The sequence below is a fragment of the Phoxinus phoxinus genome, assembly GCF_949152265.1.
Source record: "Phoxinus phoxinus genome assembly, chromosome: 21".
NCBI classification, from domain to species: domain Eukaryota; kingdom Metazoa; phylum Chordata; class Actinopteri; order Cypriniformes; family Leuciscidae; genus Phoxinus; species Phoxinus phoxinus.
The window spans coordinates 11,383,170-11,409,153 of NC_136896.1; the positions used below are offsets into that span (position 1 = coordinate 11,383,170).

General features: G+C 38.1%; 6 protein-coding genes across 9 annotated transcripts; 3 read left to right on the top strand and 3 right to left on the bottom strand.

Annotated features, from left to right (window-relative positions):
- Positions 1 to 15,843, bottom strand: gall (galanin-like). Of its 3 annotated transcripts, none has more exons than XM_079595879.1 (6): positions 15,730 to 15,843; positions 823 to 906; positions 695 to 749; positions 507 to 596; positions 274 to 327; positions 1 to 181 (listed from the first exon to the last, which is right to left on the bottom strand). In XM_079595879.1, the coding sequence occupies exons 2-6, from the start codon at positions 904 to 906 to the stop codon at positions 123 to 125; spliced, it is 342 nt and encodes a 113-aa protein (XP_079452005.1). In that variant the 5' UTR covers positions 15,730 to 15,843; the 3' UTR covers positions 1 to 122. The 3 variants fall into 3 exon arrangements, with proteins under 3 accessions (XP_079452005.1, XP_079452006.1, XP_079452004.1); XM_079595880.1 differs by lacking the exon at positions 15,730 to 15,843 and adding an exon at positions 1,847 to 1,935; XM_079595878.1 differs by lacking the exon at positions 15,730 to 15,843 and adding an exon at positions 1,156 to 1,282.
- On the top strand, positions 2,325 to 8,565 carry cd37 (CD37 molecule). Its single transcript, XM_079595865.1, has 9 exons — positions 2,325 to 2,414; positions 3,098 to 3,163; positions 3,368 to 3,431; positions 3,538 to 3,668; positions 3,910 to 3,984; positions 4,200 to 4,307; positions 5,927 to 6,103; positions 6,245 to 6,328; positions 7,840 to 8,565. Exons 1-9 carry the CDS (start codon positions 2,349 to 2,351, stop codon positions 7,909 to 7,911), a joined length of 843 nt encoding a protein of 280 aa, XP_079451991.1. The 5' UTR covers positions 2,325 to 2,348; the 3' UTR covers positions 7,912 to 8,565.
- LOC306989837 (uncharacterized protein) lies at positions 8,553 to 10,559 on the top strand. The gene is made up of 4 exons (XM_079595871.1): positions 8,553 to 8,786; positions 8,914 to 8,980; positions 9,956 to 10,087; positions 10,300 to 10,559. The coding sequence occupies exons 1-4, from the start codon at positions 8,649 to 8,651 to the stop codon at positions 10,395 to 10,397; spliced, it is 435 nt and encodes a 144-aa protein (XP_079451997.1). The 5' UTR covers positions 8,553 to 8,648; the 3' UTR covers positions 10,398 to 10,559.
- On the bottom strand, positions 10,587 to 12,727 carry gjz1 (gap junction protein zeta 1). The gene is made up of 2 exons (XM_079595870.1): positions 12,695 to 12,727; positions 10,587 to 12,585 (listed from the first exon to the last, which is right to left on the bottom strand). The coding sequence occupies exon 2, from the start codon at positions 12,539 to 12,541 to the stop codon at positions 11,837 to 11,839; it is 705 nt and encodes a 234-aa protein (XP_079451996.1). The 5' UTR covers positions 12,542 to 12,585; positions 12,695 to 12,727; the 3' UTR covers positions 10,587 to 11,836.
- On the bottom strand, positions 12,956 to 16,907 carry znf668 (zinc finger protein 668). Its single transcript, XM_079595863.1, has 2 exons — positions 16,769 to 16,907; positions 12,956 to 15,863 (listed from the first exon to the last, which is right to left on the bottom strand). The coding sequence occupies exon 2, from the start codon at positions 15,851 to 15,853 to the stop codon at positions 13,907 to 13,909; it is 1,947 nt and encodes a 648-aa protein (XP_079451989.1). The 5' UTR covers positions 15,854 to 15,863; positions 16,769 to 16,907; the 3' UTR covers positions 12,956 to 13,906.
- On the top strand, positions 16,830 to 25,981 carry znf646 (zinc finger protein 646). 2 transcript variants are annotated; one of them, XM_079595857.1, is made up of 6 exons: positions 16,830 to 17,031; positions 17,477 to 17,656; positions 18,666 to 18,791; positions 19,380 to 22,237; positions 22,340 to 23,422; positions 23,520 to 25,981. In XM_079595857.1, the coding sequence occupies exons 4-6, from the start codon at positions 19,593 to 19,595 to the stop codon at positions 24,418 to 24,420; spliced, it is 4,629 nt and encodes a 1,542-aa protein (XP_079451983.1). In that variant the 5' UTR covers positions 16,830 to 17,031; positions 17,477 to 17,656; positions 18,666 to 18,791; positions 19,380 to 19,592; the 3' UTR covers positions 24,421 to 25,981. The 2 variants fall into 2 exon arrangements, with proteins under 2 accessions (XP_079451983.1, XP_079451982.1); XM_079595856.1 differs by lacking the exons at positions 16,830 to 17,031; positions 18,666 to 18,791 and having other exon boundaries at positions 17,565 to 17,656.
- The last annotated feature ends 3 nt before the right edge of the window (positions 25,982 to 25,984 follow it).

Consider the following 25,984-nt stretch of genomic DNA (forward strand, 5'->3'; position numbering starts at 1 on the left):
CTATTAATCCTATGCATTTGACCAATTTTAACTAGTTGTTAAAACATAATCAATAATAATAAAAAGAATGAAACGCAATACATTATTAACTGTTGAAAAACAGTTAAACAGGGATGTTTCTGTTATTGGTTCATATGGCCATTAATTAAAGAGCCACTAAAATCTTCCGCCATTCCCATTTCTGAAAGAGAAAAATAGTACTTTTACTAGAATCAGATTTTTTTCAGTTACTACAAAAAGGAAACAAATCAATCAAACTATTATGTAATTCACCTTTTAATCGCAGATATGCAAGCTGACCCAGCAGTGAGAGAAGATAGGAATCATCTATGGAATAGGAAAACAAATTGGAATACTTATTTTTACAAGTAAGAATAACATTTAAGAATGGGACAGGATGGAAAATAAATAAGAATATACTAATATTTCAGATTATTCCTTAATATCATTAAAGTCACAATAACATAATTGAATAAAAAATAGCAATAAATGCTTTAAGGACTGACTGTATGAAGATGTTGGCACGCTTGAACTCTCGTTCCACATGTCTCTTTTGCCCGTAGCTCTGTGTCTTACATTAAGACTTCTGTGAGCATCTGCAAGAGGAAACAAAATAATAGCAATAAAACCAATATTAGTTAAAATACACATTTGAACCAAATTCTGTCAAATTGTTTAAATGCAATGCACTTACATGGTCCTAGTAGGTACCCAGCACTGTGTAGAGTCCAGCCTTTTTTCTCCGGATTCTGTGGGATTAAAGGAGACGATGAAAAAAACAATAATCTAGTTGATCTGAAGAAGAGGTAATAGAAGATGTACCGTGAGCGTCATGCCATGGATCCTTGAGAGGTGTGCAGTAAATACACAGAGTGAGATGCAGAGTAGAGCACAATTCGCCTGCATCTGTATAAAAAAGTGTAACATGTACATCCAAGCATTGTAAAACAAAAACATGTTATTTGGAAAAAATAAAGGGAAAAAACTTTCAATTATTGCTGTTGTATGCATAGGTAGAGTTTACCAATGTGTAATAGCAAGACTGACTGAAGTTACTTTTTACCCAGGTGATGTTTTATAAATGTTTAAAAATAGAGTGATACAGTAAAATACAGTGGTTAAAGCACAAACGCACACAACACAAATAATCCTTACCTTCAGTTGCTGTTTAATATTAATAATAATAATAAAAAACTGAATTCCAGGGGGGTGGGAAATGAGACCGCCTGTAACCTTCAAATAACAGGGTTGCTGCAGGTGTGTGTCTGAATGAGTCTGTCTTTTATACACCCAGCAGCATACAGCATATTAACATAATAAAACTCTATTAGTACGATGGTCATTTGTTCATTTCTCATAATTACTGGTGCTGTTTACAGAGTCGGGAGAGGGAGGAAGGACAGAGAATGATGAGACAGAATTAATCAGACTGTTAGCAAGGTTATACATTACAGAAGGGAGAGAGAATGAATGGTGCAATCTATCTATCTATCTATCTATCTATCTATCTATCTATCTATCTATCTATCTATCTATCTATCTATCTATCTATCTATCTATCTATCTATCTATCTATCTAGTGTATCTGATCACATGAGGTAATATTGAAATCCATTTCAATCCATGATGCTTTCCTCCATTTAATAACAGCACTTTGCCCTATAATTACAGCACCTTCTGCCCCGTTCTATCCATTAACAGGGAAGCCCAAAAACATTCCAGCTAATTATCTACCACTAATTGTGCTAAAGCTGTATTTGGGAGGGGGGAACAGGCCGATGAGGAAGCTTGTTGTAACAGGGAATGAGAGCTGAAATTTCAGTCTCCTGTGGGAGGCATTATTGACCTCAGATGAATTAATCTCGATCTCTGCCCCCGTGTTTTAGTTTCATGCACTCATCTGCTGTTAGGAGCAGGTATGCTCTTATATCCGAGGCCATTTCATCTGGAAATCTTGGGCAGCAACTGAAATCACAGTGCATATGGGAATAGTTAGATGAAAACAAATGAAACTTTTTTTTAGTGTTGCTTTTTTTCTAAATGTCAACTCCATTATATTATCTAAATATTGCACTGTGTAAAACATGAAAACATCACAAAATGTCATAGCATGACAAATAATTGACATATTTTAAATGAAATGCCGCTAATTCCGAGAAGTAAGTGGGGATATGTGGATGTAAAAGAGTCTGTGACTAGGGCTGATATTTTATTTATGGTGGGTGTTCTGTATACACCTGCTTTCTACTAGTCAGTCATGCTTTGCTTACAGGCATGAACTCTCAAGCAATACAGCGAATCAGAATTAAACCTTTTACTTATGCAAAATTATTTTTTCACATGATCTCATGCGAGGCTGCCACATTTTATTTACCCACCGTGTAATCTTACTGACTTTGACCAGTTTGTTTAAGGTAAGTTTTACATCTTTATTTCTTTGGTGAAAACATGTATTCTAGAAAGCGTTATAAGACATCAGTCAAATCATTAAAATGTTTTGATAAATTACAATTAGATGGTGATTATGTAAACGTTGTTTATCTGAGGTACTATTTTCTAAAAAAGCAAGATTTTATTGCATAAATGTTAACAAAAAAATTTTCTGTTGTTTAAACATTATAAACACAAATATATCACTGGCTGTTTGAACCGTCTAACATGATGTAGTCCTAAAAAACCTGTATTTAACCCCCGAAGGATATATTCTCAAATGTTCACAACAGCAAACAAAGCACTTTTGTCCCATGTGCTAGCTGCTTGAATAGTTAATGCATGCCTGTGTAAAACGATATCTTTGGTTTCGTTACCAAAGGCAAGGAAATACGAGAGTACAAGACACTTCCTGTACCCTGTTCTGTTTTTGTGCTTTTTTTTTTAGCAGCAGCAAATCCATTTAAACAAATACGAAAACAAATGTAACACACATGTTCTTAAAGAAAAAAGTACTGAACTGTGTGAAATCAACTTTATTAGTTCCGTGAACAATAAAAGTGGAACATAGTGCATATGTTCTGCGTCTCATCCTGCCTCTATTGTTTTCAATGGTTCTCAGTAGATGATTTTAAAATTAATTTATTGTTTTATTTTGTGCTTACAGATGGCATCTGAGTGCTGTCTCAGTCTCACCAAATACTTCCTCTTTCTCTTCAACTTGATATTCTTTGTAAGTTGCAAGTCCTATAAGACCCAACATGAAATAAAGTATATAATATACATACCAAGAATATAAAAATATAACAGCACTTTCCTTGCAGTCATATAGCCTATAATATGTTACCTTTTTTGACTTAACAAGGCAAAACTTTTACATTATGCTACATACAATGTACATGTCAGATTGCTGTTGGACTGTGGTTTTCTCATTTAGCTCTTAGGATCCCTCCTCTTATCTTTGGGACTATGGATTAAATTTTCAGACACCGGCACTTTCAGTAAGTTTTATATTTATTTGTGTGTGGAAATCACAGACAGTGCTATTTGGATTCTTCATCTGCATTCTGCGAAATATTAAAGTATTTGTTCCATGTTTTTCTACAGTGCCCCCTCTTCCCTACATTTCCATCTCTCTCTTCTCCTACTTGCTGATCATCAGTGGCTCTGTGACCATGGGATTAGGCTTCATGGGATGCCTAGGTTCTCTGAAGACTGTCAAATGCCTGCTGGCAATTGTGAGTTTTCAGAAAAACAAAACTTGATGGGATTCAAATGCCATTGATGTGACTGATTTGAGATTTGCACAATTTAACATACGCTTAATAGGACAACTCCTAAAATGTTAAGAGTCTAGTGATAGTCACCAACCTCTTGAGAATTGTGCATGTTCCTGGTACTGGTGTTTGTAATGCAGCAGTAAGTTGACCTGCTCCACTGAGCTGTAACCGTATTAAAATAACCTTCATTTATCTACAGTATTTCATCCTGCTCACAGTTCTTCTCGCGGCTCAGATAGTGGGTGGGGTTCTTTTCTACACCCAGAAGACTGAGGTAACTCAAGCATGCAGATTTGCAGTCCCACCCAGTTTGGCATTGGCCTTTTTATACAGAGCACATTACTTATAGTTAATCCTCTTTGGTGTCAAGTTTTTAATCAGTTTGACTGATTTCTATTTTTGAAATGTTATATGTCTGAAGCTAATACTTAAGATAAAATCATGACCAAAACATCTTTAACTTGCTTCTCCCCCCTCATTCTTAATCAGTTGGTCGGTTCACTAAAGGAGCATACTCTTAAACTAATGAAGTCATTTGGAAAGAATGACACCAGTCTCCAGGGTTTTAATGAGACTCTACATTACATTCAGAAGGAGGTGAGAGAAACAGTACAGTACACAACAAAAAGAAAACTATATGAGAAAACAATATGTAAAAATTGACCCAGATTTTTTTTTTTTTTTTTTTTTGCAATCATATTTTTCAAGTAGCCTACATTTCACACATGTAATTAAAAATACACATAAGTAAAAGTAACAAACTGAATAAGTACTTATTTTCTAATTTTATCTTAATTTTAGGCATTTATAGTTTGTCACTGAACTCACATTATCACAGCTATGCACTATATGTAGCAACAAACACCAGACATCACTCTTCAGCACAATGGTAACCAAAACCTTAACTTCAGAAACTCTTTAACTTCAGAACTTTTAAATGTCCAACATAACAGGAACATTAAACACGAACAAGTCTCAAAACTGCATAAAATAACACTTAATTTCAACACTCTCCCAATCCAGTCCTATTCAAAGATGGGAACTAAAGATCCACCCATGCAGTTTCAGTTAAAGGGTTAGTTCACCCAAAAATATATATTCTATCATTAATTAGCTACTCACCCTCGTGCTGTTCCAAACCCGTAAGACTTTCGTTCAACTTCGGAACACAAATAAAGATATTTTTTATGAAATGTAAAATATTTCTGTCCCTCCATTGACAGCCTACGCAACTACCTCTTTCAATGGCCAGAAATGTAATAAAATATTAAAATAAACTACCACTTTTAAGCCTCACAAAGGTAGTAAAGACATCATTCACGTAATCCATGTGACTCCAGTGGTTTAACCCTATTCTTTTTTTTTACAGTCTATGGTTTAACTTCAATTTTATGAAGCCATGTCAGTGCTTTGTTTGCGCAAAAAACATAACGCGTCAGCACGATAGTCATGCGTCGTGGTGCTTTCGTGAACGCGCACATGCGTGTTGTGTTGACGCGTGAGTCTGACGCGAGAGCAGGCGTTGCGTGATCGCGCGTTTGAGATGAATATTTTAGTAAATAAAGTGTTAAATTATGTTTTTTGGGGGGGGCAAATAAAGCACTCACGTAGCTTCAAAACTGAGGTTAAACGACTGGAATTAAAAATTGCTTTACATTTCTGGGGCTTAAAGTGGCTATGCTGTAGGCTGTGAATGGAGGGACAGAAAGCTTTCAGATTTCATCTTCATTTGTGTTCCGAAGATGAACGAATGTTGGGTTAATAACCCTGCCACAAAGAATATTCATGTATTCCCAACACAAATTGATTTTACATAAGTAAGTGGGCTAAACAGAATGAAATCAAGCAATTGTCTTGCTTTAGCTCATTTTAATTAATTGAACAAGCAGCAAAAATATGTTTCCCAGTGTAGGCCTACTATAACTATGCAGGGATCCGGACAGTTTCGGACCAGTTTTGGATAATAGGACATTCCATTCAGCTTAAAACATTTTAAGAGAAGGTGTTTGATTACAAAAGTAGCTTTCATGAAGATGCAATACTTCTAAAGTAAAGCTCTAGATAAAATTATCAGCATAGTACATGCCACGTGTACATAATGCACTGCACAATGCATGCTACATGCCTGGTACATGATATCAGTAGAACTTGAAAGAAACATTGGGATGCATTGGGATGTTTGAAACAAAATATCACCTCCATTATTATCTTTGCAGAACAAATGCTGTGGTTGGGATGGGAAAAAAGACTGGGGGGATTCTATACATTGTTCCTGCTTCTACACAGGCAATGCCACTGTCAATGCGACGGTGACCCAAGCTCAAAAGTTATGTCACACATGTTTCTCAGATGTTTCCATTTCAAATCACACATCATGCGGGATTTATGAGCAGGTACGGTTTCAGCTGTAAACATTTTATAAATTGTGTTCCAAAAATGAATTGAGTTGTACCTATTTTCTCTCTCTCTCTCTCTCTCTCTCTCTCTCTCTCTCTCTCTCTCTCTCTCTCTCTCTCTCTCTCTCTCTCTCAAAGGGTTGCATTGGCTATATTACAAAATGGCTGCAAGAAAATCTCCTCTTAATTTTGGTGGTTATTTTGGCCATTTCTCTGATGGAGGTAAGCAAGCTGTCACCAAACACATTAAACCCAATTCCGATAATACAAAGAAGTACAAGCTTTCACTGTCCAAACTTAGTGTTAATGAGAATAAATTAAGTGTAATGGGAGGAATTGGTGGTGTTGCTGAATGTTTTAATTACCACCTCTGGCCATTTGTCTCATAGTGTCTACAGTGGATTTGCCTCGTATCTTACTGTTGTCTTGATCGCACACACCGTTGCTGCCCTAGAAAGTCACATGGCAGCCATGTTCAGCTGTCCAGGTCTCTGTTTGTGACTAGTGTTGTGTGGTTGAGTGCTTCATTTTTGCATGGTGGAATAATGTACAGTCGGCTCTTGTATCACCCATAAAGGCTGGAATACACTACACCAATTTTAAAACGCTAGGCAACACGTGCCAACTTTGTAAATGGTTACAGAGAAAAACTGAACTTCATACACTAAACGTCAAAGCCAGACTTTACCAAACTTTCGTTTGAATATTCCAGCCTTAATGGGTTTTTTTTGCAATAGCAAAATACTGAGTAAACATTATAACACTTATTACACAGCTCCTCGCAAATATAAAATGCATGGACATGAAATATTGATTAGAAATAATTTTATACCTGTATATCATCTTAAATCTTTCATTAAGGTAAAAAAAGTACACTACAATGTGGAACTCCGTTGGCCTAGCAGTAAGACCAACACTGCAATGAATAGAGTTATTTTAAAATTAAGTCCCTTACTGTTAAGATTGCGTTAGTTGCTTTTGTTTGAAATAAACAGAGAGCGGTCAAATTAGGGAAATTTCATGGGTAAAAAAGACCCATTGTGTATTCTCAATGTATGAAGCACAGCTCACACCGAATTGCATTCAATGCGGCGCATTCATATGAACAAAAGAACTTCTCAGGAAAACTTTTTCCCTGCATGAAAATGGATTCCTGTTGACATGACTGTGATCGCATACGAGTTACCCGGATGAGCGGACTGATTAGCTATGGACGATGGTGTATATTAAGAAATTTCTTGCCACTGAATTCTGCGATTGATCAGAATCGAACATTCTAGAGTGCTGTGTAATACGTTTTGTTATATTAATGCATGATACTACTTGGTGTGGAAATGACATAGCAACTAATTAACATGATTGTCTCTCAGATTAGATACACAGTGGTTTTACTTTTAGCCGTATTAAATTACCGTACGTTTTTCTTACTGTGTGACTTTGTTTTGTGAGCGAATATGAGGTCTCAGTGGTTACTTTTAATATCTTCCCTCACAGAGATTTCACTGTGGAATACTGGCAAGGTATATGTTGTTTGTGTTGTTATAATAGTAGCCTAGTGTGTGGTTTGAAGATTCATTCATCCTTGATCCCAGACTCCCAGCATTTGAATCTGCAATGTTGAACCGAAATCGTTAATTGAGGGCATTGCCACAGTTAGATATTAGGCCTAAATGATTAATGGTTGAATCATGGATGGTTCATTTATGAAAAATATCTTTCTTTCTTTTTTGCAGATATGTGGTATGACCCTTTCGATGTGTCTGTATAAACAGGGTTCTGTGGATTACAACATAGTTTTCAACTAAAATGACCAGGATCAGTGAGGGGGAAAACATCAAGTATTCATTTTCTCTCGTTCATAAATTGATGTTTTGTTGATGTCTTTTTAATCGAGATTATTATTTTTCTGTACGGTATTTGATTGTTTTATACAGATATTTTTTTATCCTGTAAGACAGTCAATTGTTGATTTTCCTTTTTATTCAGATATTTGTTCAGATGTTTTTAGTAATTGTTTATGAAAAGTCAAATTAATTTGAACCTGTTATTATAATTTTTAAATGATATAAACTTTCATTCTTAGAATTTGTGCATGTGACTATGAATTTTCTCATTTGTTCAGTTTAGCCATTGGGTAAGAAAGGACTGGGAACATTAGGGTGTGACAGTGTTATATTTCACTATTGTTGTGCACACAAAGCAAATGACCTCAATACTGTGGCAATGTGTGAGATACTGTTCTCATAATCATGTCTTTCATATCTTAAATATTAAAACTCAAATCGTCCTTAATTATATGCTGTTTTTTTTATGTAAGAAGACAACCAGTATTACATATAAGCAATTTTTTAAAAATCTTTACAATGGCCTATATTTCAATTTAAGTAAATAAGTATCCAAATACACAGGGTAATTGTAATAAAGCTTCTGTTGCTAAAATAAATAAACATTCAATTATATTCTAATGTTGATTTTCATTTATTGTCATAACGACTGCATTTATGTGTTTATTTAAACTGAGGATCTGAATGGTACATAGGACATGTTATACCCCATAGCAAGTTATTGCTACAGGGGAGGGAGGAGGACACTTGTTATCAGGTGTCACATATATATATATACATGCTGCATTCTTCATCTCCTTTATTCATTCTTGGGCAACACTATACAGACTAAGAAGGTAAGAAATATATTTTGATCAGATATTACAGTAATTTTAGTCTTAATGCATAAATAAATATATTGATTTTATATTTATTTATTTATGTTTTCGTATTTAATAACTCATTATCATTCATTTATGTCAGTTTAATAAAGAAAGAAAGATGGGATCCCACACATTGGTTCTGATCATGATTTTAGGTGCCCTCTGTGGTGAGTGAATTTTGACTGTTTTCAGATCATTGTTCTCCGGATTTCTCAATAACAGTAAACTGGCTGCGCTTTTTATAATATTAGGTAATAGGTCATATATGTTAATATACATGTACATATTCTATTATAAATGTATGTAACACACACACACACACGTATATATGATTTCCATAAAGTGGCTAGACACTAAGCTCTTAATCATAAATTATTGGTCAGGAAATTAGCAAAATATAAGCAAATGCAGTCTCGAAATATCAAAGACAGTTTTTAGCAGAATATGGGAATTTAGTGTGGAGTGATGAATCACAATGAAACACGAGTTGCATGGTGATGCTCCAGAACGGTGTCTTCAAAAATCTGGTGAGAAATATAATAATAAATGCATCTCTACCCAAGTGAAGTATGGAGGGAGAGGTGTTATTGGGGGGCATTTTTAGCTACGGTTATAGGTGAGCTACTTAACTGTGAAAATTCATTTAATGCTTTGGAGTTTAGGAGAATATGATGGCTTGCTTCCCATAAATTAAAAGTTGTTTTATAAGGAGGAATGAGGATCAGATGTTATTTTAAGACAATGCTCCTGCCCACACTGCAAAGACAACCGGGAGCTTTTGAACAAGTCCATCAAACTCATTTTTTGTCCTGTTCAGAGTCCAGATTTGGAACTGGGAGGCATTTTTCAACAACTGAACTGTTTGAAGCCATTAACAGTGAGAGGAACAACACTGACTCGTCTTACAGTAAAAAGCTGTCTGCAAGTTAGGGAAGGCTATTCTAAGTTATATCTACAGTATTTGTAAAATTCTTGCTCATTTCCTGACCAGTGATTTGCCATTAAAATGGTTAAGACTATGTAAAAGACTATGTTTTTGCCAGAAGATTGCTATAATGAATTCAGCACAACAGAAGCTTTTCTTAAAAATGTTCCCATCACAATGATAACATAGATACATTTCAAAATTGTATTCCTATTAGTTGCACAGGCACTGAAGTGCAACTACTGCAACAAGATCGACAGATTAAATCCTGACTGTGATGAGATAGAGGGGAGAGAATGCAGCAGTGGTCTCGATTCCTGCATTAAGATCAAAATGCACGCTCCAGCCTGTGAGTTGACCGTATTCATTTCCTCAGCTGCTAAAACAGGATAGTGCCATACTTAAGTACGGTACTGCAGATTACAGTTCATGTGTAAACCTGAGATACAGGGGGCTCTTAATGATAAACGGATGAAAGTCTATGACAGTATTATTTTCAACCTGAGTATTACTTTTCAACTCAAGATTTTTGTGAAAGCTATTGTGTATTTCTTTTTGTAGACGGCGAGGTGCGCAGATGTGCCAAAGCTAAGGAGTGTGTTGAACCAGTGCCTCCCCAGGTGGAGAGAAGCTGCTGCACAACAGACCTCTGCAACTGATCTGCTCTATCAGCATATATATTTTACAATTTGGTCTGTGATTATCTTATGCTACCTAAAATGCTCAAAACATACAGCATTATTAATGGTCTTTAATATAATATATAGTATATATATATATATATATTAGACATGTTATAAAGAAATAAATTCTGACCAGCGAAGAATGGCTCTTTGTGTTTTATGAAACATTTAATCTTGTTGTGTATTGTCAGAGATTTGAAAAGAACAAGTTGAACAGAACCGCTCATTCAGCATTCACACAAAATGATATGGACACACAAAAAAATTACTTCTCACCCAGCCCAAACGGCACAAAACTGCAGACACAGAAACACCATGCAAAGCCGAAAAGCAATTTCTTAACACATTTTTTGTCCTAGCACTGCAAAAAAATATTTGTCTTACTCAGTTTTTTTTCTTACTGTTTTTCATTAAAATATCTAAACATTCTTAAATCAAGATGCCTTTACTTAAGCAAAATGGCTATAAAGTCTCCCCCTATAAAGTCTACTTACTTTATGCTTAAAACAAGAACAATTATCAGTCAATGGGTCCAGAAAAATAAGATTATTTTCTGACCCCACTGGGAAATATATTTTTTTTAAAGTAAAAACTCATTATTATTGATAGTATTTTCAGAAAACAATACTTCTTATCAAGTCATTTTGCTTCTCCAAATGTATCTTGATTTAAGAATGTTACCTGTACAAGAAAAAAATCTTTTTTTGTGTGGTTTATTCCAAAGTTATTGCAAAATTACAAATTCAATCACATTAAATAAAAACACGGTCACACGTATATTAGGTGTCTAACTACGCTGTAAAAAGTGATCAGTTGCCTTAACAAAAAAAAAAAAAGGTGAGGAAACCCGTTGCATTAAAATGAAGTAAATATTAAGTCAAATTTGAAAAAATTAAGTTATATGGAATTGTTGTTCACATAACTTATTTTTTTCAATTACGCATTAAGTTTATTACGTAATAATTTTAAGCTAACTTTTTTTCTCCACTTTTTTTTTTAGTTAAATCAACTGATCACTTTACAGTGTATTTACTTACATCAAAAAATAAGTAATGTACTTATTACTCTGTTCACATTGTATTACGCTGCTGAGGTGGGATACAGGCATGGTTAGGTGGTTCAGGTTGGTTTCAGAAATGAATTACAGCTGTAATTACATGCAGGCATTTTAAAAATATGTACAATGTAAAATCATGTATGTTCACAATAAGTGCATTGTATCAAATTATTAATTTAAACGTTAGTACATAGTAGTTAAAGACACCTAAGTGGGACTAAAAATACAATCATATGAATTATTACAGTATCGGGCACATTAAGCCATAATGAAGCATAAAAAAAAATAGAAGGGCATAATTTATAAACAGTTGCATTAATGCTACTAAATATGCTTGTGTTCACCAAGAACCTTTTTTTTAACCATTACAGAGATAGTGGCCTATTGAGTAGAGACAAAACAGACAGCTTGTAATAATAACCAGGACAGATATAAACAGCAGTCCATGGACAGACATTTTCTTTTCTGCTGCTCCTCGGACCACACACTGCTGTACTGAACATCCCTGAAACGTTTGTGCATCACAAACATATGACGGCTTATCCAATTTAGGCAGAACCCAGACGAGTAAGACATATACGAAGAAAACCTCCACTGCAATCCGCACCATCACGGTCAACAGGTACACCACCACACTGCTTTTGCTCTTGTGGAGGTCTATCACCATCCTACCACCAACAGTCATGGTGGGATCACCTCCGACACTTCCCTGCTCGCTTTGAGATGCCGTTTCTCTCTCTTTCTTCTTCTGGAATGAATATCGAAGATGGGAAGAAAAAAGCTCCATGAGAAGAACCGAGAGCACAAGAAGGATGAAGAGGAAATGCCATGCCATCACTATAGAACTGTCAAAATGTACATTAAAGCAAGCTTTATTGCAGAATGGTAAGGAGCCGTTACAGTCGAAATCATTATTTAGGTTTCTCCATGGTAACTGAGCCAGAAAGACGGTCACCAGGCGGATGCAGAGCAAGCCGAACCACATGGTGCGACCTTTATAGGAGGTCGTGGACTCCACTGCGGTGCGGAGGATTGGGATGAGCCCGGTTACTATCGCTGCCATTGCTCTCTAGGGTGGATGATTCTTCTTAATGCAAATAAGAATATCTGCACACAAAATAGGAAAACTTTCAATTACAGTACATTGTGTGATATAACATTAATATGATTTCAAAAAAGCAGTGTGGAATTTCTTTAAAGAACATAAACCAAATACCTTTTTTTTTAGAGGGAAAGTAGAGTTTGTCCAATGCTGAAGTTGTTGTCATTTTGAGCTTCGCTGAATATATAGCCTTCTAAACTGTATGTGTCATCAAAAACTGTTTCTCACACATTTATCCACAGTTAACTTGTTTCTTCACTTAGGGTTAGGGCCTAAGATCTGAAATGCAATTTTTTTTCTAGAACTATAATTTTAACACACTTTAAAATGTTAAGTTTTGAATTCAAGGGCATTCACCACTGGTTATTTTTTTTTGACACGCATACTATTTTGTATATAATACTAATTTAATTACTTTTTTCCCCACAATTAAAATAAACAGTACAATCAAAGTCATCTAAACTATGGAACTTGTTGGCTGCTTTCTTTCATTGTCCATGCCTCATCCATTTAAATAATCATAAAAAGTAATTACAATAAATAAATTAGAAAATTAAAATTTTATGTAGAACAGAGCATATCTAGGTACTACTTAAATTTGTCAACTAAACTAGATTAAACTTTTTTAAATAATAGGAATCAAAACTTTAGTCAAGTGTGTCCAAACTTTTTGTGGTACACCAAACTGCCAAAAATCCATGAAGTATAATTTAGCTTATAGGACATTGGGGGTACAGATAAAGAAGAATATTGTTGTTTTACTGTATACCATAAGAGCATTATAGCATGTCCAAGAAGAATCACTGTCATATTTACCACCGCATACACTGGCTTGTTGCTTAAAAACAACAACAATTCAAACAATACAAGCTGTTCAAACTTAAGAAAAATTAAATAATATATACACTTTAATGGTCAGTTTATGGAGACAAATTTATTGATTTAAAGTCATTGGTCTTGTGATTAAAATCAGCATTCAAATATTACACTGATTTCAAGTATATAAACATGACATCAGATTAAATCTGTGATTATGATACTGAAGAGCAACATGAACTGACATTTTGATACCTTAAAAATAAAAATAAATCCTTTCAGCAATCTTGGCACAAATCTAAAGATTAATACATTTTCCTACAATATCAAGGCAAATTAAAGGCATTATTTTTTTACTATTAATGCACTGATGCATTTAATCCCATTTAAAAATGACATTTTATTGGTGTTTAGGCTTTTTGCAAGATTCTCTTTGTTGTGTTATTATAGAACAGTAGTACCAACACACTGTTTAGGTGTTCAATGCAGCCGACACAGTCAGCAATAGGTTCAGAGCCCCTCTTCCTTGTCTATATATACATTGTCTGGCATTGTCTGAAATGCAGACACCGGCACAGTCACTGGAACAGTCAGGGAAATAGCGGTGGGCTCGGATTCCGACGGTGACGCAGCACTTGGCGGGGATGGCAGGGGTTGGCTGTGCACTATGTCTGTCTGAGGCAGGGAAGATGACGAGTCTGTGTCACGGTGGGTACGTAAGTGTTTGCGTAGGTAGGCAGCAAAAAGAAAAGCCTTTCCGCAAACAGCGCAACAATGTGGCCGACTGGTTGAGTGGATGCGCTGGTGTTTGCGAAGCCCAGCTTTGTTCAGAAAACCCTTACCGCACTGGTCACAAACGTGGGGTCGTGGCTTGGGGTGCAGTTTCTCGTGTGCCTGCATATCAGCCAGCTGAGCAAACTCTGCCTGGCAGGTCACACAAACATAAGGGCCGTTAGGTAAAGCCGAAACTGTAGAATCAGACGGTGGAGAGATAGTGTGAAGGCTGGTATGGGCCTGCACTTCCTCCCAAGTCCCGAAGATCATGTCGCAGTGAGAGCAGGAGAACTGAGGAAGGGTGGTGGGAAACATTTGAGCCGATTCAGGAGTGGCCTGGACCTGTAACGGCCTCTCGGATAAGTGTGTCCTCTCATGCTTGCGCAAACTTGATGACACAACAAATGACTTGAAGCACTGCTGGCATTTGTAAGGACGCTCCCCTGAATGCACCCTTCTGTGTTTGTTCAGACTGGAGCGCTCCGTAAACGACTTGCCACACTCAGTGCAGGAGAAAGGCCGCAGCCCGGAGTGCACTAGCATGTGACGCCGTAGGTCCCAAGAAGCGACGAAAGCTTTATCACAACGTTGGCATTTGTAGGGCCGCTGACCGGAGTGCACACGCTGATGCACAGCAAGGTCCGCTGGCTGACGAAACTTCTTAGTGCACTTATCACAAGGGTACGGCTTGAATCCTTGATGCGCCCGTTGGTGTCGGCGGAAACTAGAGGGATCTGAGAACATCTTGCCACACTGTGGACACAAGAAGGGTTTTTCGCCAGAGTGGGTACGAAGGTGGGACTGGTACGAAGACAGCTGAGTAAAACCTTTGCCGCACTGCTCACACTGGTACGGCTTGCTCTTGGAGTGAATTCGCAAGTGGCACGCCAAAGAGGACGACCGGGAGAAGGCTTTGCCGCAGTCAGAGCACAGGTAAGGCTTCTCGCCCGTGTGTGAGCGCTGATGGTTCTTCAAGTCCTTCAGCTCGGTGTACGATTTACCACACTCGCCGCAAATATACGGCCGGTGGCCTTGGTGATTACGCCGATGCTTGCGGTACACTGAAGGGTCGGCAAAACTCTTCCCACACTCGGAACAAAAGTAAGGCTTCTCTCCAGTGTGTGATCGTTGATGCACTTTGAGTTTCGATAATGTGGGATAACTCTTAGAGCAATGAGGGCAGGAGTGGGGCCTCTCGCCGCTGTGTTGCGTCATGTGGATACGCAGGCAAATGGCCTGCATAAATGCCTTGCCACAGTCAAAACAAACAAATGGTTTCTCCCCTGTGTGTGAACGGCTGTGGTTGCGCAACTCTGATTGAGTCTTATAAGCCTTATGGCACTGAGGGCACTGGAACGGACGCTGAACAGAGTGGGAGCGCTGATGCTTGGAAAGTTGTGCTCGGCTGGAGAACGTCTTAGTGCACTTACCACAGGTGTACTGCTGCTGTTTGTCTTTACCATGTACTGACAGCTTGTGGCTCTGTAGAGCTGAATGGCTGGTAAAGACCTCCTGACAGGTTGAGCATTTAAAAGTGTGCAGAGTTTTTGGCAGTCTACCTTTGCCTCTTCTTCTTGTAGGCTGTTCTGATATGTTGTCTTGTTCTTTGTTGGGCTCGGTCTCAGAAGGAGGTGGTGTATACTGCTCTGCAGTTGGTGGGCTACCTGGTGGGGGTGAAGCCATCCTGACAATGCTGGGGAGAACAACAAAATACACAAATTAGTGCCTTGAATTTATATTTTAATTAAGACATTAGAGTTAAAATGTGCATTTGACAGATGATTTTATTTATTGTAACTTATATTCTTTGTCGTTACATTTTTCCCATCTTTTTTATTATTTTCTTTTAATGAACAATACTTTAAACAATAACAAACAATATGCAAAAAGAAATAAGATTAACAATAATATGCTACTCTTTTTACTCTTAAACTTGACCATTGCACTTGACAATTGACAGAAAAAAAGTGATTTGTAGGTAAGTAATCTATTACATAATTTTACCACGGTAACAGTTCTTCCCAAATATGGTTGCAACTGCTATACACACATACTGCTAATTTTATTTTAAAAACATTATACCCTGTGATTTTTCTTTAATGTTTTATGACAATGCGGCGAATGACAAGTTAGCATATTTATTGTAGAACTAGTAGCATTTTGGCAGAAACTACCACGGTAGATAAAGGATGGGGAAGGTAGCACAAAATGGCCGGCATTAGGACCTCAGGGACAAATAGGAAAGACGCTCGTTCTCAAAGGAAGTTGCCACCTGGGCTGCTAATGTACAAAACTGAATTACATTTCGATATTAACCAAAATTAAACATAACAACCATGACCAAATTGAAGCAATGCAAATGTAATTCAGCGGTAATTCAAATAGCTCATAATAACCATTCCTTTAATGCATACAACTACTATTTCAGCATGCACTAAAACACAAAATGGCTGGCTTTAGGACCGCTGAAGATGCGAAGTAATTCGCAGTCGGATGCTTCTGTCACTTCATCATAATCGCTGCATTTTTAACAATACGTGTCCGTTTATATCTCGTCAGTATTTCTAAAAAATATATGGCTTACGTTACGTAACTTACCTTTTGTGCTACCAGGAGAGACGGTTGTGTTTTTGACAATGAATTGCAAATCGTTCAATCTCAGGAGAAGGTCGGCGGCTTTAGGACCACGACGAAATTATCCTGCGAACGCGGAGATGTTAGCATTCATGACTTCCTCACTCTCCACCTGGGGAATGTCTCCAACATTAACGTAACTGATTTCTTTTTTTAAATTAAAACGCCTTCATCACTCTGCTCTTTTAGTATTCTTGCTGAAGAGTTTCTGCTGACTACAGTGCATGGTAAGTGGGATAGAATGGGGTGGAGAGAAAAAACCTGTGGGAGGGGAAATTATGCATGCTCACTTCAATGTGGATGTTCATTTGTTTAGTGCATAAAGTTACATAACAAAAATGTTAATGGGATTTAAAAAATGGTGTGGTTATAATAACGTGTAACTGGGTATGCTTGTTAAAAAAATGCAATAACTTTATTGTAAGAGTTGCCAAATACAGTCGAAATGAACATTTTTAATAATGCAAGCTGTCATTAACATTAATGGCAGCATTAAATAATGAACAAACAAGGTTCATGTTAATGGTTGAACAAAATTTAGAACTGGTGGAGGGGGTAGAAATAATATAATAAGCAACGTTTTGCTATTTAAAAACGTATGTTAAAAGAAAACAGCTCTTGAGAGGAAAAGGTACGGACTTTTTTCACTGATGCACATTTCCTGTTCCCTAGCAACAAAAGCAGGAAGTGAGTCGAGAGTGGGATGGGGAAAAGACAATTGTTAGAAAAAGGGGGGACGAACCGTTTATATACTGTCTATGGGACGAACACGCCCGTCCTGGAACTAAAATAAAGTGGACGGAGTGCCAACATTACATGCACCAACACCACATAGGGAGACCTCAACATTCAGTATGTATACGTAACGTTATTTTTTGCTGTATCAGTTGGCTAGATTTAGCCGCAGTTTCTAGCCGCCAATTGCTAACAAGCTCGCAGTGGTGTGGGATGCTACTGCCTCTCCCAAAAAATATATATTTTATTCCGCATATCTCAGCGTTTTGTCTCCTATATTAAATTAGACGACTACTAGAGGACTATTACAACGATCGATTAATACACTGTCGAGATTGTGCTTGCGTAGCTAGCTGTTAAGCTAATGTACTGGAGAAGTGTTTAGTGTGTCAATAGAGCTCCATTGTGTGAGGCAGCCTGTCATCTAACTAACTGCTGGAGCCCGTCAGTCAGTTGATCCTGAAAGAAATACCGCGTTATTTCAGTCAGTTGGATCCCGAGAGAAATACCGCGTTATTTTTGTGGAATGATGTTATAATTTAAAATTAGACCTAATATTAGATTAAAAACTAGAACTCCGACCACTAACGTTCATGATGGCTGGTAAATGGGCTTTATGGGTATAGAAACCCCTCCATGTACTTTGATTTTATATAACACCTCAAGCTGGTTTATTTGTCACTTGTAGCCTATATATATAAAAAAAAATTGCTGGTGTTTTATGCTTAATGGACACTACTTATAAATTAAACCATATTTGTTTAATAGCCTAAAGGAGCAATTCACCCTGAGATGAGAAGTCATTATTTACAAAGAGCCCTTTAAATATAAATTTTATTTTGTCCCAAATTCTGTGGTTTAATTGATTTCCAATTAAAACTTTAACAAATTAATAATTCATTAAAAGTTTTAACAGGCCTATGAATTTATTTATTTTAAATTCCATTTTTAAGTTATTTTTTCTGGATTCTGTGTTTTCATTATGTAATACAAATGTATTATCAACAACTGTGGAAAACAAAATCTGTCCTAATTTATTTTGAGTATGTGTAGATGGAAGTTGCACATATCATTCACACTTTATATTTAAACAGCTGTCTCTTTGTGGTTTAATCACGAACACTAGGACTCAAGCCAAGGACTCTTCTACTCTTGTCCTGGAGGGTCATTGTCCTGCAGAGTTTAGCTCTAACCCTAATTAAGCACATCACGCTAATCAAGGCCTTCGGGATTACTAGAAAGTTACAGGAAGGTGAGTTTGTTAGGGGTTGGAGTTGGACCTCAACTCTGTATGGCTGTGGCCCTCTAGAACCGAAGTTTATGAGCCCTGCACTAGTCATAGAGTAGACACTAGTCATACTTTACACTACATATTAATCTAAGTCATTACTTTAATTCTACTGGCCTACTTTTGTTTTATTAATTCAGTTAATAATTATTTCAATTTGCCAATGTGGTTGACATTACACAGTAAAATACAGTAGTCAACATTTGAAGTGGATCAAAACCTTTCATCAAAGTTATACATGAATTTAGACTGTTTTTGAAACAACATGAGTGTAAATAATTATATATTTTTTTATGTTTGCAATGCATGAAATGCATTCCCCTATAAATCAGTGCAGTGTTTTATTGTACAGTAATGTTAAAATACTTCATTTTGTTTAATTAGCCTACTTTTTTTATATAATGACTCATTGGTTGTCAACTCAGAACTTTTGTCACAGAGAAAGCAATGCTAATGTTTGCTGTTTATCATTATTGATTTTTTTGTTGTTGCACTACTGCCTTGTATGAACTTAATAGTAGCCTAAATAATGTATGGGTTTTCCTGTTACAGATTTCATCCACTGCCTGCACTTGCTCCAACCTCCCAATGACATTTTTTTCAATGGAATGGAACAGAATGTATTCGCAGCTAACTTTTTGAATCTTGCCTTCACGTTCAGGCCTCACCGAACAAGCCATTTTGATAATAGTTAGGACAGGTGTGTCCCTCACACTCATTCAAGCTGGCTCTTATTGACATTTCTTATCAGTATACTATAACATTATGGCTATGCAAGAGCCAGGCATGCCCAGTCGTTTGGAGCATATAGACACTTTTCATCAGTCAGAAGAGGAACGCAAGTTCAAATGTGAGGAATGTGGACGAGGCTACAGGCATGGTGGCAGCTTGGCTAACCACAGAAAAACACACAAGGTTGGCTCTTTTCAGTGTCATATATGCTCCAGGAAGCTCTCCAATGCATTGTCTCTCAAAAGCCACCTGCGCAACCACACATCTAGAAAGAAACATTCTTGCACAGAATGCGGAAAGGCTTTTCGTCTGGCAACTCAGCTGGTCACCCATCAAAAGGTCCATCGCAATAAAGAGTCTCATGTCATGACGAACAATGTTGCAAAAGGTCATATCGAAAGTGGTTATAAAGATGATGAGTTGCTGCATCTAGATGATGTGGATTTTGACATTATGCCAGATTTGCAGCCAGACATGAAGTTGAATATTGCTCCAATGAGCAGCCTTTGTAATGATGCAGAGTCCGAACACATTTCAAACTCAAACCCAGAAAGTGACACAGCAGCTGAAGATGATAGTAGAGACAGGCCGTTTAAATGTGACTCATGTGATAAGACATACAGACATCATGGCAGCCTCAGAAATCATAAGAAAACTCACCTAATGGGAATATTTGAGTGTCCAATCTGTTTTAAACAGTTAAACAATCTTGCTGCCCTTAGTAGTCACCAGCGAACCCATAGTAAAACCCGAGGTCGTCTCAGTGCACAGAACTCTAAAGCTGCCCTCACAAACAGCAAGCAAGAACTTGCCCCGCAAGTTATGCCACAGAATGGTGATGGTGATGCTAATATACATTTTTGTCACCTTTGTCAGGTTACTTTTGCTAATGATGATGAGTTTCAAAATCATATTCTGTTGCACAATTCCTCTTCTGTGTCATTTGAGCTCCCTACCAATTTGTCAGAGGAGAACAATTTCTCGTACAATGATAGTGCTACTCATTCCCCAGAGTCTAATCCTTATCCCCCCACTAGTGACACTCCACCATTGCCTCAGTTACTCAATAAAGTTGTTGATTATGACCAATCAGATGGGCCAATGGATAATGGTGATATGTATCTACCTAACTCTTTGGATGACAATTTATTGACCGTACATGCTCAGGGACAGCCTATGGCCCTACCAACCGAGGACCTCAGCCCTGATCATTCAAAACAATGTCCTGATAACATCAAAGTAGAAGATGATGACGGTTCTGGTCGCCGCTTCAGGTGCCACATTTGTGGCAAAAGTTACAGGCATGCAGGCAGTCTTATAAATCACAAACGATCCCATCAAACCGGGATCTTTCAGTGTTCCATCTGCCGCAAGAGCTACCCACATTTGGCGGCTCTGCGAAGCCACCTTCGGATTCATAAGGGAAGGCCCACATCTTTGCCTGCTAGTTCTGAGGGCGACTGGCTTTCCTCAGAACCCTTAACACATGAGAACCAACATGGCTGCTTTTCATCACATGAGGAAGATGTAAGTGGAATATTAGGCCTTCCTCATGACCTGGTAGACTCTGTGCAGCCTAAATCAGACGAGGAGTATGTGGATGAGGAGTATGTGGACGGGACAAATGCTACTGAATTTCATGAGCAGTTTGACAATTCCTTCCCAGATGAGCACCTACCTCAGGACGAACACCTCATGGAGAGGCACATGTGTGCAGACTGTGGTAAAACATTTACTGATATTGCAGGAATCAAGTCACACACGTGTCCCCTCCTGATTCAGCAGTATCAGACCATGACGAACGACTCATCCGGTCACATGGACTTTGAAAACACAAAGCATCAACATTTCTTAGGAGAGTCGGGTGAGGATATTGGTTTTGAGGAACACAATGGCAGTGCAGCTGAGGCCTATTTCAGACAGCAGACCTTTCATGACAACATTCATGGACAAATGAGTGACAGTGAAGATCAAGCTGAGTGTGAAGAGGATGAAGAAGAGGATGATGAAGAGATGTATCAGTGCTCAGTTTGTGGGAATCCCTATAGTAGCATGCGTGCACTGCGAAGCCATCTCCGAGGTCACACTCAAGCCCATGCTGCACCTTCAGCATCTGGCCTGTCATCTGTGTCTTCTCTAGAGGTCAAGAGAGATGAACAGAGTGAAAATCAGCAGAGTGAATGCAGTCTGATTATCTGCAGCACTTGTGGAGAGAGCTTTACAAAGAAACAGGACCTACAAGCCCACCAGCTCTTGCATAGCAATATAGAAGGCAATACGCCAGATCAATTTGTAACAGACCACCAGAATGAGCTAAAACCAAAAGTGGAAATGGAAGGTATTATTTGTGGGAAATGTGGCATAATCTGCAGCGATCTTTATCACCTCAATAACCACAAGTGCACGGGACAACGAGATGGACAAGTGGTGGAGAAATGTGAGGAGAAACCGCTTCTTAGAAATACATTTCAACAAGAGCTTTTGCAGGAGATTCCACATGATGGAGAACGACAGTACAAGTGTGACCAATGTGGTCGTTCATACAGACACGCTGGATCTTTGCTCAATCATAAGAAGTCTCACAAAACTGGAGTGTTTCGCTGCTTTGTTTGCCAAAAGCGTTTTTATAATTTGTTGGCCCTCAAGAATCACCAGAGGACACACTTCGATGTTAAAAAGTAAGCATTTAAAATTTCAGAATTTGATTGCTTTGCAAAAAGTTATTGTATTATATATCATACTTCTTGTTTATCTGATTTTTTGTTCCCTTTTTCTACCAGGCATAGTTGCACAGAATGTGGGAAAGCATTCAAAATCTATAAACAACTATTGAACCACCAGAGGGTACATCAAGAAAACAAGGCTAAGATTGAAGAGCTCAACAAACAAATTCAGACACTCATGCAGATGAGTGGAAATGCCTCAGGGAGTGGAATGCAGGCACTTACTTTCGGCAGAAAGAGAATGAGTAGACGTCATAAGCAACGGCAGACCTCTAACAGTGATAAGTCTAGCCAAGAAAAGAAGGGCCAGATAGGAGATCCCAAGGACCCTCGGCCTTTTGTCTGTGATCAATGTGGGCGAAGCTATCGGCATGCAGGAAGCTTGGTCAACCACAAAAACTCACACAAGACAGGTGAATATTACTGTGCTTTGTGCAACAACACTTACTCCAACCAGCTAGCAATGAAGAACCATTTACGAATACACTTTGCTGTCAAAAGATACTGCTGCCAAGAATGTGGAAAGGCCTTCAGAGGAAACAAACAGTTACTCAACCACACTTGTTCGACCACTAAAAAGAAGGCAGCAGCAAGAAAAAAGGTCAAGGGCCACAAAAAAGAAAAAGATTTAAAATGCAAGAATTGCCGTCTTGTATTTCCAGATAATGAACTACTTGAAGGACACACCTGTTGCAAAGAGACGCTCTCTGATTCTGTCCCCCCAGGAAATGTAAACCGTACGGCCCTAGGAAAAGAAGAACGACCATTCAAGTGTAACATTTGCAGTCGAAGTTACCGTCACGCCGGTAGCTTGTTGAACCATAAGAACACTCACAAAACAGGCCATTTTACCTGCTCCTTCTGTGCCAAGCCCTTTTCCAATCCCATGGCTTTACGAAACCACACACGCATTCACACGCAGAAGAAAAAGTATGTCTGTCCTACTTGTGGTAAAGCTTTTCGTCTCTCCAGTATCCTCTACAACCATCAAAAAATCCATGCACGGGGAGCAACTCATTACAGCTGCCAAACGTGTGGTAAAAGGTTCCAGGGAAAGTCTGGTCTAAAGAGACATCGCTGTTACCGAAACGGAAATCCGAACTCTACTGTAAATCAAGATGGCGTGGACAAATGCTATTCGTGAGTCAGATTTTTTTTCTTAAATGTTATCTAACCTATCCTTTTCAATCCTTCATAATTTCATTGCATCTTATGCCAGTATTGTCCTTTGTTACAGATGTGATCAATGCGGACGCTCTTATAGACATGCCGGATCCCTTCTCAACCACAAGAAGACTCATTCTGCTGACCTCCTGCACTGCACTCTCTGCCTCAAAACATTCACAGATCCTCTGGATTTAAAGAGCCACTCTCAAATGGCTCGCCACTGCTGCCCAGATTGCGGAAAAACCTTCTGTGAGTTTTCACACATGCAGAGCCACATGGAGGTGCATAGTAAGGGACTCCCCTATTACTGCAACATATGTCAACAGAACTTCCCAAACCTGGCTAGTTTTCAGCAGCACCAGGAGCTCCATGGCAGCATACAAGGCCAGTCGCACCATGAGCAAGGTATGCAGATGCAGCAGGATTTAGACTGGGACTCTACACTGGACCAGCAGATAGGAATTCAGAGCCTTCCTAAGATTGATTCAGCTTTCAGCCGAGTGCATGGATTCCCTGAGCCGCAAGACCAGCAGGAAAGTAGTGAGGAATACGGTAAGGAGGAGAAGAGTCATGTGTGTGAGCACTGTGGGCGCACTTATCGCCACGCTGGTTCACTGCTCAACCACAAGAACAGCCACAAGACCGGCTCCTTCTTCTGCTCGGTCTGTCAGAAGGAGTTTACCAATCTCATGGCACTGAAAAATCACCGGCGCATTCACACAGAACCCAAACGCTATCAGTGCCTGGAGTGTGGCAAAGCCTTCCGGGTCTCCACCCAGCTTATCTGCCACAGGCGCATCCACACCAAAGAGAAGCCCTTCTCTTGCCTCCTATGCGACAAACGTTTCTCTAGCAAGTCTAACCTCCGGCACCATCAGAAGATGCATCAGAATACCCAACAGACCTACGAGTCCTCCTTCAATATGGATGATAATGCATTAATAGGACTGGGTGTGGACCCTTTCCTCTGAGGCCTCACTTCAGTCTTGTCACCCCAAGGGAAGATTTTAAAACAATATTCTATTACAAGAAGACTCTCCACCCAAGGCCTAATGCCAATAATCGTACAACATCAGGTTTTTTGCTGTGCTTGTCCAGATGGTGTCGCACACAGATGCTAATCTCGGCAAGGCTTGCCTCCTTTACTGTTGTGTTTTTAAATATAGTTCTTCAAAGGACACTTAAAGCTGGCATTGATAAGATACTACCTCTGGTAGGGACAGTAATACTGTAGACATTTTAGAATAAGTGACAGTGCCTGTCAGAGACCATTTTAGATTTTTTCTTTTATTTCATTTGTTTTGTGTTCCCACACAGTGCACAAATTGTATGGTACTATGATAGATCTCAGACTGAGAGCTTGGATGAGTATATCTGTCCAAACTCTTACCCAGTGCTGCCTTCAAGAGTCCGACCGATTAGTTGGCTTAATTGGAGGGGGAACAGAGTATGGTGTTATGCTTTTGTTTTTTTTGTTTTAAAAATGGGTATTATGGGGGTAAAAGGATACATGCTATCCTTCTCATTATGTTTGTATTAAGTGCTTCCGTTCTTTCAGGTTATTGTACTGCTCATGGTAAATTTGCTGTTATAACTTCATCTTCTCATTAAGACCATTGTACACATGATGTTCCTGCAGTTTCACAATGGATGACCCTGGTAAAGCTGTTAAACAGTAACCTACCCTAAGGCCTGTCCTGTAGAAAATCTTAAAGATATTTATTTATTTAAAAATAACCATTTATACCTTAAGCATATTTCTTGTCTTTATTACTGTTAAATGTGTTACACATTATGCATGATATTAAATGTGTGATAAATGCTAGATTGGTTGAGTACGTAGGTATTTTAGACAATGGTTGTAAACACTTAAGAAATACCTCTTTAAAAGCATTCACAGCAGTGTATTTGAAAGAACAACAGAAATATTTCAGTTTTCTTAACGCATACTTTTATACTAAATGTTTTATGAAGTCGAAGTATATTCTTCCCAAGATATCGGAGCACAAAAAAATTAATAAACCCCAAAATCCATGATCGGTCGGGCTCAATTAGGGCAGGTATTCAGACTAAAGGTTTTGCGACAGTTTTTTTGTTTTAAATGCTCAGGTCTTGCAACTTTACTAGACGCAATGTAAGAAAATACATTTAGCTTGATGCTTCTGGCATCAAGGCTTCTATGTCTGTCTTTAATGCCAGATTGAATTTCAATGTGCCATTTCATATCACCACCCTACTTGGATTAGAATTATTTGTTAGATGGTTTCCTTTTAAGCCTATAGATCAGTGCTTACTGATTATTTAAGAGTAGGAGTTGCAAACCTTTATGTATTAATGGCTTCATTAGAACTAAAACTGACAATTGAGACTCCTTGTAATCAGATGCATATATCTTAAATATAAATTATTTATTTTTGTTCACATGATCAATGTTTCTTTCTCAAGTAGGGACCTTAATAAGCAGATGATGTTTATTTGTAGGTGTTGATACCCTCACTTTCTTGAACTGAATAAAAACAATATAACAGTGTGTTT